This window comes from Sciurus vulgaris, assembly GCF_902686455.1.
Source record: "Sciurus vulgaris genome assembly, chromosome: 7".
NCBI lineage: Eukaryota > Metazoa > Chordata > Mammalia > Rodentia > Sciuridae > Sciurus > Sciurus vulgaris.
Window position 1 is genome coordinate 121,332,883 of NC_136467.1, and position 12,564 is coordinate 121,345,446.

General features: G+C 38.3%; 1 protein-coding gene across 1 annotated transcript in view; it reads left to right on the top strand.

Annotated features, from left to right (window-relative positions):
• Window positions 1-12,564, top strand: part of SLC26A8 (solute carrier family 26 member 8) — a 69,319-nt gene that overhangs the window by 1,809 nt on the left and 54,946 nt on the right. Inside the window, exons 3-4 of the mRNA XM_079148682.1 lie at window positions 3,256-3,442; window positions 10,107-10,246. Coding sequence (XP_079004808.1) covers window positions 3,258-3,442; window positions 10,107-10,246 — 325 coding nt within the window. The 5' untranslated portion in view covers window positions 3,256-3,257. The remainder of the gene's footprint in view (window positions 1-3,255; window positions 3,443-10,106; window positions 10,247-12,564) is intronic.

The following is a 12,564-nucleotide window of genomic DNA, read 5'->3' on the forward strand; positions in this document are numbered from 1 at the left end:
TCTTATTTATGTTTATGTGGTGCTGAGGATTGAACCCAGTGCCTTCACATGCAAGACAAGTGCTCTATCACTGGGCTACAACCCCAGCCCCTTGATTTTTTAAAAATTTTAATTAAGTTAAATTTAAATAGCCATGTCTAGGCCGTGGCTAGCATGCTGGACAACTCAGCTCCAGACCATGTTACTGACCCAATCTGTCTTCTCCAAGTACATCTCCATGCATATTACTGCTCTTGCTCCAAAACTTTGAATAGTTAAAAAAAAAATTCAGGTTCAACTCAGCATTCAGGATCCCCTGAGAACAATTTTCAACATACTTTCTTAACTAGCTTGAACTAGTGTTCAATTACTTGCCTTTTATTATCTCTAATTTTATCCTGTTCTTTCCCCAAAATATCTGTTTCTGTTCCCTGCTTTCAATTAAAATGGAACTTAAATTGTATTTCCCCCATGAGAAGTATTATCTTCCCCATTCTCTGCCCCCCCGCCTCCATGCTGGGATTCTTTTTTTTTTTTTTTGGGGGGGGGGGTGGTTGCCAAGGATTTAACTCAGGAGCACTTGCCTATTAAGCCCAGTCCTATTTTGTATTTTATTTAAAGACAGGGTCTTACTGAGTTGCTTAGCATCTCTCTTTTGCTGAGACTCTTTTGAACTCTCAATCCTTCTGCCTCAACCTCCTGAGTCTCTAGGATTACAAAGACTGGGATTCTTAATATCGCTCTATAGGAGGTTACATGATATTAGGATATGGCATTTATTTTGGCATGAGAAAAATTGGGCTCAAATTCTGGTTTTGTTGTTTAATTGTTGTGTGATTCTAAGGAACTCACTAAACTCATGAGAAAAAATGAGTATAATTATTATCAGAAAAAAAGTCACCCTATGGAAGATCTTAGTAGAGGGCAGGCCAGCAATAAGTGATAACTATAATTTATAATGAAAGGAGATGAGAATATTTTTGTGTCTTCAAAACCAGTATCTTGATAAAAGAGGTCATACACTGTTGATCCCCAGACCCACATCAAGTGTGGCGATATATTTTGTCAGATGTGCACTGTGTTTTTAAAAATACATAAGGTAGGACTGAAGAATGTAGTTCAGTGACAGAGTGCTCACCTAGCATGTGCAAAGCCCTCGGTTCAATTCCCAGCAACACACACATATGTAAAGTAATGGACAACATTTTACAAACCAGATAATCATCATAATTTGGAATTACAGCTTCTTCTGGAAAAGACCAAATCTGGACACACTGGGTCCCCCATGACCCATGGCAACCATTGCTGGAGCTAAGCCAGTGGCTGCTTTCACCAGTAGCCTCTGTCCCTGCCACCCTCAGTGTTATACATTGCCTGTTTTTCACTATCATGGCCTCAGTGCCACTTACAGAACAAAATGGGATTCTAGACTTTTGATCTGACCTAGGATAGCAATTTTTATAATCTCAATATGCTTAGCAGGTTAATTATATCTCCAGGAGCAAACAAACTATAGTAATAGAAGTTTATTTGTAATATTATATGGAGAAAGTAAGAAAGATTGGGTCAATATTCCTATGGGCAGGGGAAAGAAAGAAGGAAAAACGTTATTTACATTTTAATGCACAGTTCTTTTTCTTTTTGTCAAAATCATGAAGTTCTGCTGGGTGCAGTGGTGCATGCCTGTACTGCAAGCAGTTGGGAGGCTGAGGCAGGAGGATCGCGAGTTCAAAGCCAGCCTCAGCAACAGCGAGGCCTTAAGCAACTCAGTGATACCCTGTCATTAAATAAAATACTGTGGCTCAGTGGTCAAGTACTCCTGAGTTCAATCCCCAGGACCAAAAAAAAAAAAAAAAAAAAAAAAAAAAAAAACCAAGAAAAACTTGAGGTTCTAATTCTCTTAAGTGATACATTGTTAAATCCCTCTCTCATTCTTTTCTGCATTCTCCAGCCACCTTCTCACTGCTTTAGTGAATTTGTCATCTTTATTTCCTGGGTGTTAACCAGCATTCTGCTACTAGCCAATGATTCAAGGGTAAAAGATGCAATTTATGGGCTGGGTACGGTGGCGTACACCTGTAATCCCAGTGACTCTGGAGGCTGAGGCAGGAGGATCATGCATTCAAAGCCAGCATCAGCAATTTAGCGAGGCCCTAAGCAACTCAGTGAGACCCTGTCTCTAATAAAAATACAAAAAGAGGTTAGGGTTATGTATCAGTGGTTAAGTGCCCCTGGGTTCAATCCCCAGTACAAAAAAAAAAAAAAAAAAAATTGCAATGTATGACTGTGGGTCAATTATTTAGCTTTTCTCAAATTCCACTTTCACCCCTTGTAAACCTGGGGAGCTAGTATTAAGATTATTGTGGAGATTTAATGGAATAACTCAAGAAAAGAGTGCCAGTGCAACGCCTGGCATATAATAAATTCTCAATAGATGTTGCCAGTGATGATATGACGACCACAATGATGATGCCCTTAGTGTGCTGGCCAATCGCATTGGTTTTTGGACAGGGAAACTGAAATTCAGTTTCTGAGAAACTTGCCCTCAGTGATATAGCTAGTTAGAAAGTAAGTCAGGATTACAGATAGTTAGAAAATAAACCAGGATTAGTACCTCTTTTCCTAACATCTTCTGTGCTACCCTTTATGCTACACCTTAATACCACCAACTGAAGACTGACAATCATGCCAGAGAGATTCATTGAGGACCTGCTAAGTGTAAGGCACCATCCTGAGTCCTGGGGATTAACAAAGCCCTCCTGCCTCCTGGCCTTAACCTTTTATGGGGGAAACAGACAAAAGGACAAACAAACGTTAAAGCAGGTATTGTCAAGCACTGAATTTTAGATAGGAAAAGAATTCAAAGACATTATCATGAGCACATAATCCTTAACATTTTCTGTGAAAATTGGTGATTACTACTGAGTTTTCTTCTTAGTCACTTTCCTGCCACATAGCCACACAGTAGAGTATAAAGAAAACCAGACTTCCTAGCAGGACATGTGGAGTCCAGTCCTGATTCTAATTATTATTAAGTGACCAAAACTGTTTAAACTTCTGAGCCTTTTTTTCTCTATTTAGAAAATAAGATAATACACTCTTACTTTCATGATAGGGTAGTTTCAAGTATAAAAATTGTAGGACATTGAGAGTTTTGTAAAAGTGCTAAGCAAGTGCAAAATATTGCCATGTGGAAATTTTATTTCCTTCAAAATGTGCTGAGGGTCTAGATTTTTTTTAAAGATCTTTTTCTTTGATCTCTTTCCACTCATTCAGGAATGATGCAACCAGAAAGGAGCAGCCAGATTTACAGCTATAAATACTCTCAAAATTCCTTTTTGTATGATGTTAAGCGAGAAATATACAATGAGGAGAATTTTCAACAGGAACACAGGAGGAGGGCCTCTTCCTCTGGAACCATGGACATCAATATCACCACCTTCAGACATCACGTCCAATGCCGGTGCGTGTGCCCAGTTGTTCTCCTGCAGGGAGCCAGGCAGGACTGAAACCTATCCTGACTCCTTTACATCCTACTTCCTTCTCTGAATTCCTGTCATCAGAACCCTGCAGTTTATTGTATAATTTTTCTTCAGTTGTTTTCCATGGTTTGACTTATGGCACTTTCTTGATTGTAAACTTCTTGGGCATTGTCTTAGCCTATTTTCTGTTACTATCACAAAACACCTGAAAAACTTATAAAGAGGTTTGTTTGGTTCCCAATCCTGGTAACTGGAGAGTTCAAACACCATGGTGCTGATGTCTTAGTGAAGACTGCCTGGCCGCCATCACAACATGGCAGAGAAGTGGAAAGGGAACCAGATATGAGCAGAAAGAGCCAAGGTGTGGGATCATAGCAACTTGCTTTCATGGTACTGATTGATCTAACCCCATGACAGCTAGAACTCCCACACATGAGCATTAATGCACTTACGAAGATGGTACACCAATAGCCTAATTAAGGCTCCATCCCTTAAAGGTTTTACCACCTTCCCAGCACCACCGCGTCAGGGACCAAGCTTCCTTCATATGAACCTATGGGGGAACAAACTACATCCATAACACTTTGGTTGTCCTCTCAATATCTATGGATGATGTTTAATAAATGCATTGTTCATTTAATCACCACTACCGGTCTCCTCACAAAAAGTAAGGCAGCTATGGTGGACTAAACTCATGACAGCTGAATGAGACCCATCTGACTTCATATCAACAATGCTCTTGGTCATCAACATAGCACCCACCACCACCTCTGATACTCACTGTGACTAGCTAGGTTCCACTGTTCAGAAAATCTCAACGCACTTCTATGCTGTGACCCTTTTAGCAATCTGATAAAGCTCTTTTTAAAATAATATTTTAGGGACTGGGGAGATACCTCAGTCAGTAGAGTGCTTGCTTGCCTTACAAGCACGAGGCCCTGGGTTTGATCCCCAGTACTGCAAAAAATAAAAAATAAAATAATATTTTACATTTTTCTAAAATTGTAGTAAAATATGCATAACATCAAATAGTTTATACTGACCATTTTTAAGTATACAATTTAGCAGAATTCTTGACATTCACAATGTTATACAACCATCCACTATTTATTTGCAAAACAGTTTCATCTCACTTCAAATAGAAACTCTGTACTCATTAAGCAATGACTCCCCCTTTCTTCCTTCCCCCCAGCTCCTGGTAACCTCTCTTCCACTTTCCTTCTTTGTAAATCTGCCTGTTCTATTTGGTTTAAGTAGCATCATACAATGTTTTTTTCTTTTGTTGTTTGGGTTATTTCACTTAGCATAATGTTTTCAGGGTTCATCCATGTTGTAGCATCTATCAGTACTTGATTTCTTTTTATGGCTGAATAATAATCCCTTGTATTTATATACATTTTGCTTATTCGTTCATTTCTTAATGACACTGGGTTATTTCCATCTTTTGGCTGTTGTAAGTAATGCTGCTAGGAACATTGGCACAGAACATCTGTTGGTGAATCCTTGTTTTCAGTTCTTTTAGGTACGTACCTAGGAGTACAATTGCTGGGTCATAGCCTAACTTTATGTGTAACTTTTTGAGAAGCTAGAAAACTATTTTTCATAGCACCTGCATCATTTTATATTCCCACAAGAAGTGTGCAAGAATTCTATTTTGTCCACATCCTCTCCAATGTTGGTTATTTTCCTTTTTTTCACTGCAGCCATTTTAGTAGGTATGAGGTGGCATCTCATTGTGGCTTTTTGTTTTTGTTTTGCACTTTCCTGATGAGTAAAGATGATGAGCAACTTTTCGTGTGCTTATTGGTCATTCGTATATCTTCTTTGGAGAAATGTCTGTTCATTTCCTTTGCCCTTTTAAAAATTGGACTGTTTGATTTTTTGTTATTGAATTATAGGAGTTCTTTCAACATACTTTTATCAGATATATGTTTTGTAAGTATTTTCTCCCATTCTGTGGGTGGTCTTTTCACTCTATTAATACTGTCCTTTGGTGCACAAAAGTTTTTAATTTGATGAATTCAACTTATCTTATTGCATGGACTTTGTGTGTTATATTTAAGAAATGATCGTCAAATTTAAGAATGTGTATATTTTCCTGTATACCTTTTGTGTGTGTGTGAGGGGGTGGCAATGCTGGGGATTGAACGCAGGGCCTTGTGTTTGCAAGGCAAGCACTCTACCAACTGAGCTATATCCCCAGCCCTCCTCTATGCTTTCTTTTAAGCATTTTATAGTTTAACTTTTAAATTTCAGTCTGGGATCCACTTTGAGTTAATTTTAGTATACAGTGTAAAATAAGGGTCCGACTTCATTCTTTAGTATGTGAATATTACATTTTCCAAGCAAAATTTGTTGAAGGGACTATTCTTTTCCCATTGAAGGATCTTGGCCAGAATTATTTTTTAATGTATAAAATAGATTTATAAAGAAAATGGTTATATTAAAATGTAGTCACCAAAATATGAAAAATCTCCAAATTACATTAATAATGTAGGTCTCATAACTACCATAATTTTAAAGTAGTTATAAATATAAATAATAATAAGATATCTGTAGCAATTGTAATATGAAAATATTTGTAATTTCTACTAGTGACAAAGTCAAGTTCTTCTGATTCTGCTGTGGTTTGTTATCAGTATCATAAATGAAGGAAATGCTATATTTTGTTAAAGGTTAGCAAACATAAAAATATGTTTTTCTATCTAAGTTCACCTATACCCCCAAATTCTGTCTACAGACTCATATGGTGGTCCATAAACTTCAGGTCAAGAATCCTTTGTGACCTATGTCATGATAATAAACTTCATTACTCAAGTTGTCCTCATTCCCACTATGGATTTATTAGTCCCTCTCATCTCCTGGTTTATCACCTACAGTTGGCATGTGTTGGGGACAGGGAGGAAGGCTTCCACACAGCCCTGTTTCACTCCCCTCCAAGGCATGTTCCTTTGTCCATATCTTGCCTTTTATAAGTTGTGGTCTTAAATGTCCCTCTCCAATTCTATGTTACCACTCTGATTTCCTCTGCTCCAGGATACATGTCCGAAAGAGCATTTTTCCACATTGTGATTCTGAAAAATGATAATATGCCTTTCCTAACTGTACCCTCTTATTAAAGAAATTTCAACCTAAATTCTCTGCACTCTCCCAGCCTTGCCATCCGGACACTTAAATCCAGCCCATCTGCCCTTGGGCTTTTATAGTTGTTCTTATCTCCTTGTTTCTATTTTTAAAAATCTTTCAGTTTGGGGTTTTTTGTTTGTTTGTTTGGAACTAGGTATTCAACTCAGGGGCACTCAACCACTGAGCAATATCCCAACATCCTAGCTCTTTTTACTTTTTTATTTTGAGACAGGGTGTTGCTAAGTTGCCCAGGCTGGCCTCAAAATTGCCATCCTCCTACTTCAGCCTCCTAAGTCACTAGAATTACAGACATGTACCACTGTGCCCAGCTTATGTATTCTTTTATTTCATTCTTCTTTTTATATCTATTACTTCCAGAACACAATTCTCTCCATTTCTGATATTTTAAAAATATTTCTTAGATGTTGATGGACTTTTATTTTATTCATTTATTTATATGTGGTGCTGAGAATTGAACCCAGTGCCTTACACATGCTAGGCAAGCACTATACCACTGAGCCACAACCCCAGCCTTCCATTTCTGAATTTTAACCGGAAAGATAGCACAGCTCAGTGGTTAAGGGCACCATTCTTTTATAACAAAGAATTCCACCATTATGTATAATTTTAATGCAATAACTTAAAAAATTAAAATCAGAAAACTTCAAAAGTCTAAGAATCAATCATTAAAAAGAGAAATATTCTAAATCCAGGCCGCTTAGTTTTGAATTCTATTTCTGCTGCTTCCCAGCTCTGTGACCTTAGGTAAGCTGTTCGACCCTTCTGTGTCTTATGTCCTCATCTGTAAAGTGGGCATGGTAATATGGTGATTCTAAGTATCTGAAGAGTAAACATTTGTAAAATGCCTTGGAAATAGGAAGCACTAGGTAAGTGAGTTTGGTTTTTTTTAAGTAAATAAAATAATCTTTTAACTCCATCTCTTCCTTTCTGCAGAAAAGTTCTTATCTCTTTCCTCCATATTCTTCCCCTTAGCAACTGCAAATACTCCCTTTCTTGTCAAAAATCTCTCCTGTACTTCACATCAACTCTTAACACTCACTCTTAAGATGCCTTAACTAAGATCCAGAGTCACATCTAAATACTTTTCCCATTCGCCCGTTTGCTGCAGCTTCTATTCCTCTAGATTCCATTCACTCTTAGATGCTCATCAGCCCGTGATCATTTTATTTTTCACCGTGCCAAAGAACTTTGATGACTCTGCACAGGGTAGCTGGTCTTGAGCCAAGTGGCACGTGGCAAGGAGGGACAAATGGACCATGTGAAGGAACAAACTGTTCCAGTGCCGTACTCTACTCTCCCCCAGAGAGACTCAGAGAGAGAACACTCTTGGTGCAACTGCCTCAAACGCACCACTCTCAGAAGAAATGCAAGGTGACATTCCTTCCAAGCCAACATTCTTGCTCCAGTTCCTGAGCACAATTTAACAGTGTCAGTAGAACTGTGGAGGTCGTGGAGTGAATAGAACCCTACCAGGAAAACAGAAGAACTGGCTTCCAGCCCCAGCTCTGCTCACACCACCGTGACCTTGGCAAAGTCATTTATACTTATTTGGCCTTACATACCTTAGAGATAGTAGTGCTTATGGTTGAGAGAGTCAAACATGTGAAATGACTTCTTTTCTGAGCACATATTTTTGCACTGCATATACTAGAGTTTTATTTGTTGTTATAGATAAGTCCCAACTGTCTAGTATAGCTCACAAGTGAGGAAAAAAAAAAAAAAAACCTCCATATTCTTTGCTTACAACCCATGCTAAATTGTAAATAGCAAAAGGCAATTTAAAACCAAATTGTTTTGATTGACTTTGACTAGTGGTGATTCTGCTCTTTCAGATGATCTAAAGGTTCAAACAGGTTTATTCAATCTCAGTGACATTGACATTTTATTTTTGTTTTTGTTTTTGTTTTGACATGAGCTCTCACTCACTAAGTTGCCCAGGCTGGTGGTAAATTCATGGGCTCAAGTGACCCTCCTGCCTCAGCCTTCCAGGTAGCTGGGAGACTACAAGCACACCACTACACCTAGCTTTTAACATTGATATTTTGTACCAGAAAATTCTTTCTTTTAGAGAGCTGTCCTGCCCATTTTAGAATTTTTAGCAGTATCCCTGGCCTCTACCTATTAGATGACTGTCATGAGAATAGACTATACCACCAAACATTGGCAGATATCCCCTGGGGCACAAAATTGCTTCTGATTGAGTTCATTGGGTTGAAAGCCAAATCTCATATGAATAAACTTGCACCCAAAGAGTAGGTGATGGTGGGTTGGGATAACAATGTACATGTGTTGTGCGCTTTGTAAATATTCTACTTAAAAAAATGTTGCTGGATGCAGTTGTTTACATGTGTAATCCCAGTGGCTTGGGAGGCTGAGACAGGAGGATGGAAAGTTCAAAGCCAACCTCAGCAATTTAGCGAGGCCCTAAGCAACTCTACAAGATGATGTCTCTAAATAAAATATATTTATGAAGGCTGGGGATGTGGCTCAGTGTTTAAGTACCTCTGGGTTCAATTTCTGGTACCAAAAAAAAAAAAAAATTTAAAAATGTTAAATGGCTTTTATTGGGCTTTTGTCAATAACTTATGACAATGATATAAACTGTCAAAAAACTGGAATAATTGTGAAAATAAAAAAGTATGCAAAATAAATATATATGTATATATGCCACATATATTTGTATATATATATATTATATGTATAATACACACACACACATACACATTTTTTCTCTTTCCTGTTGTTTTTTTTCAAACTGGGGGTCAAACTCAGGGACACTCTACTACCGAGTGATATTCCCAGCTCTTTTAATTTCTTGAGACAGGGTCTCACTAAGTACTTGAGATCCTCCTGCCTCAAGCTTCCAAGTCACTACAGGCTTGTGTCACAGTGCCCAGCTTTAGAGTTTTTTCTTTACACAGCTAACTCCTTAGGCACAGAACTCCATATTCTATATTTTCTATAAATTTCTACATATTACAGGTTAATGCCAGAGAGAGTTCATGTTTGGTAGAAACTTTAGTATATGGGAATAATATGAACGTTAACTGCCCCTCCCCCACCTATCCACATCACATCTTAAAGAACTGTCCTTATCATGAGGAAAGCAATAGCACTTCATTTTTCTATTAGAAATAGGTACGTTTAATCTTTCCAAACATCCAAGAAAGCAGAAATAATGAATTTTAGTTGTTAACATTTGCATAGCACTGGATCTCCAGGTTTTTTGGTAATATCTGGAGACATTTTTGGTTGTCACAACTGGGGGAGGAGCGACTACTGACATCTAGTGGGTAGAGGTGAGGGATGCTGCTAAACATCCTGCAATGCATGGACAGCCCACAACAAAGAATTATTTGATCCAATGGGTGGAAATGTCAATAGGGATGATGAGAAGCCCTGCCACCTGGAAACAAGGGCTGTGCACTGCGCCTTTCTCCACTATGTGGGCGTTCTTTTTGGAGAACCTAATCAAATCTCTGCTCTTCTTTCTCACAGCTGCTCCTGGCACAGGTTCCTAAGATGCATGTATATCATCTTTCCCTTCCTTGAATGGACATATTTGTATCGATTCAAGGACTGGCTGCTTGGAGACTTACTTGCTGGTTTAAGTGTGGGCATTGTGCAAATTCCCCAAGGTAAGGAAGATTCAAACTCTTTTCACCCAAAGACAGTCTATCAGACCTTGTCTGCTTTCAGAGTAAACAATTACTAGTGCTGGGGGGAAAAAAAAGAAATGTGAATTTCATTCACATCATTATCACATGCTCCTTCAACTGCCAGATTTCCAACCTCTTCAGGATGGTTCCAAAAGTCTTAGTTTAGTTTACACCCTTGAACACTTTTCAAAATATTTATAACACCCACTCTTGGTCATCTTTGCTTAACTAATGATTTCATACTCTCGATTACAATAGATCTCACTTAGCATTGGTTTTTAACTAAGAAACGGTTTGCCAGCTTCTTTCCAGCAGACACAGCAGCCCCTGGGGCCACTCTTAATTGGCAGTTCAGATGTAAGACAAGGTCATACAGATAGAAGTGGGAGCCCTTGGCTTTAGAAAGCTTGTTCCCCAAATAGGAACCAACAACTCTTTTAACAGTCTCTTAAGTGTTGCTTCCAAGGTCCTAGAAAGGACACTCCAAGATATGAGTGTCTCTATGCTTAGAGAAGCCCAAAGCTAGGGCTTCCCACTGGATATTTATCTTTCATTCACAATCCTCAAGATCCAGATGGAGTGCACTAATTGGGCTCATGTTTACCATACTGGTAGCACAGCTGACATTCTGTTATCATGTCTCCAGGGAAACAGAGTAGAAAGTTAACCCAAGACCAAATTTGTCCACAGACAAAAGAATGGGTTTCCTTACTCCTTTACTCACAAAATTTCACAGTTCTCATACAGTCTTTTTGTTTGTTTTTTCCATACTGGGGATTGAACCCTGGGCCCCATGCATGCTAGGGAAGTGCTCTACCACTGAGATACATCCCCAGCCCCCCACCTAGTGATTAAACACCCCCATTTCTCTGATCTTCTGGGGCCAACCAGTAGGGCTGAAGCTTGTGATTGTACAGATTGTGCAAAACACAAAAGGGACTAAACAAAGGGGCAAGTGGTGGCTGCAATCCAGTGGTGGCATAGGGACGTTAATTGGGGAAAATGAAATGCCTTTTAAAATATTTGTTTATTTATAAATTATCACACAGTAAATTTGTTTTCCCTTGATGTATAGTTCTCTGAATTTCAACACATGTACAAATTTGTGAAACCACCAGCATAATCTGGATACAGAATAGTTCCATCAACCCAACATCTCTCATGTGCCTTCCCTTTTTAGTCTCATACTCCTCTGACCTATAACCCCTGATAACCACTGATGTGTTCACCATCGCCCGAATTCTGTGTCTTTAAGGATACCATAGGAATGGAAAAATACAGTATGCAACTTTTGAAGGCTAGCATAATTCAGTCTTATGCCATTGATATTCATGCAAATTATTGTAGATATCAATATTTGTGTTTGTTTGTTGTTGTTTTCTGTACTGGGCATCAAACCCAAAACCCTGCACAAACTAGGCAAATACTGATTTAAATCCTAGCCTTTTATATTTTTAATTGAGACAGGATCTCAATAAGTGTCTGAGGCTGGCCTCAAACTTGAGGTGCTCCTGCCCTAGCGTCTTCAGTAGATGGAATTATAGCATGTGTCACCACAGCCAGCTTAGTTTGTTTCTTTTCATTGCTGAGTACATCTATATTAATACATTTTCGATATGTACGTTGCATTTCACAATAAAAATGGGGATGACTAAATTAATTACCAAAACTATTACTCTATTAATACCAAAAAAAGTAATTAAGACAGTGTGGTATTGCATAGATCAACAGTCAGGCCAAGAGAACAGAAAAGAGAGAGACACATATATAAATCACATGATTTATATCACATGTCACTACAGAGAAGTGCTTTTTAAAGATAAATGATATGAACAAAAATTGGATACAAATATGGAAACATTAGATCCCTATCTCACACCTTGCACAAATGTCAACTCCTGGTAGGTTAAAGACCTAACTGTGAAAGGTAAAACAATAAAGATTTTTTTAATAATAGAGGAGATTCTATTCCTTCACAGTCTACCATCACAATCTTAAGATAGAAATGAGGCACAAAAAGCAAAAGGAAAGACGAAAGAAAAAAACTGATAAATTGAATTAAGTAAAGTTGTTTTTTTTTTTTTTTTTTTTTTTTGGTGGTGGTGGTGCTGGGGATTGAACCTAGGGCCTTGTGCTTGTGAGGCAAGCTCTCTACCAACTGAGCTATTTCCCTAGCCCAAAACAAGCAAAATCTAAGAACTTGTCTATTTTAAGCCACTATAAAGATTGAAGAGCAAATCATAGGGCTGGGTATATAGCTCAGTAGTAGAATATTTGGCATGTATGAAGCCTTGGGT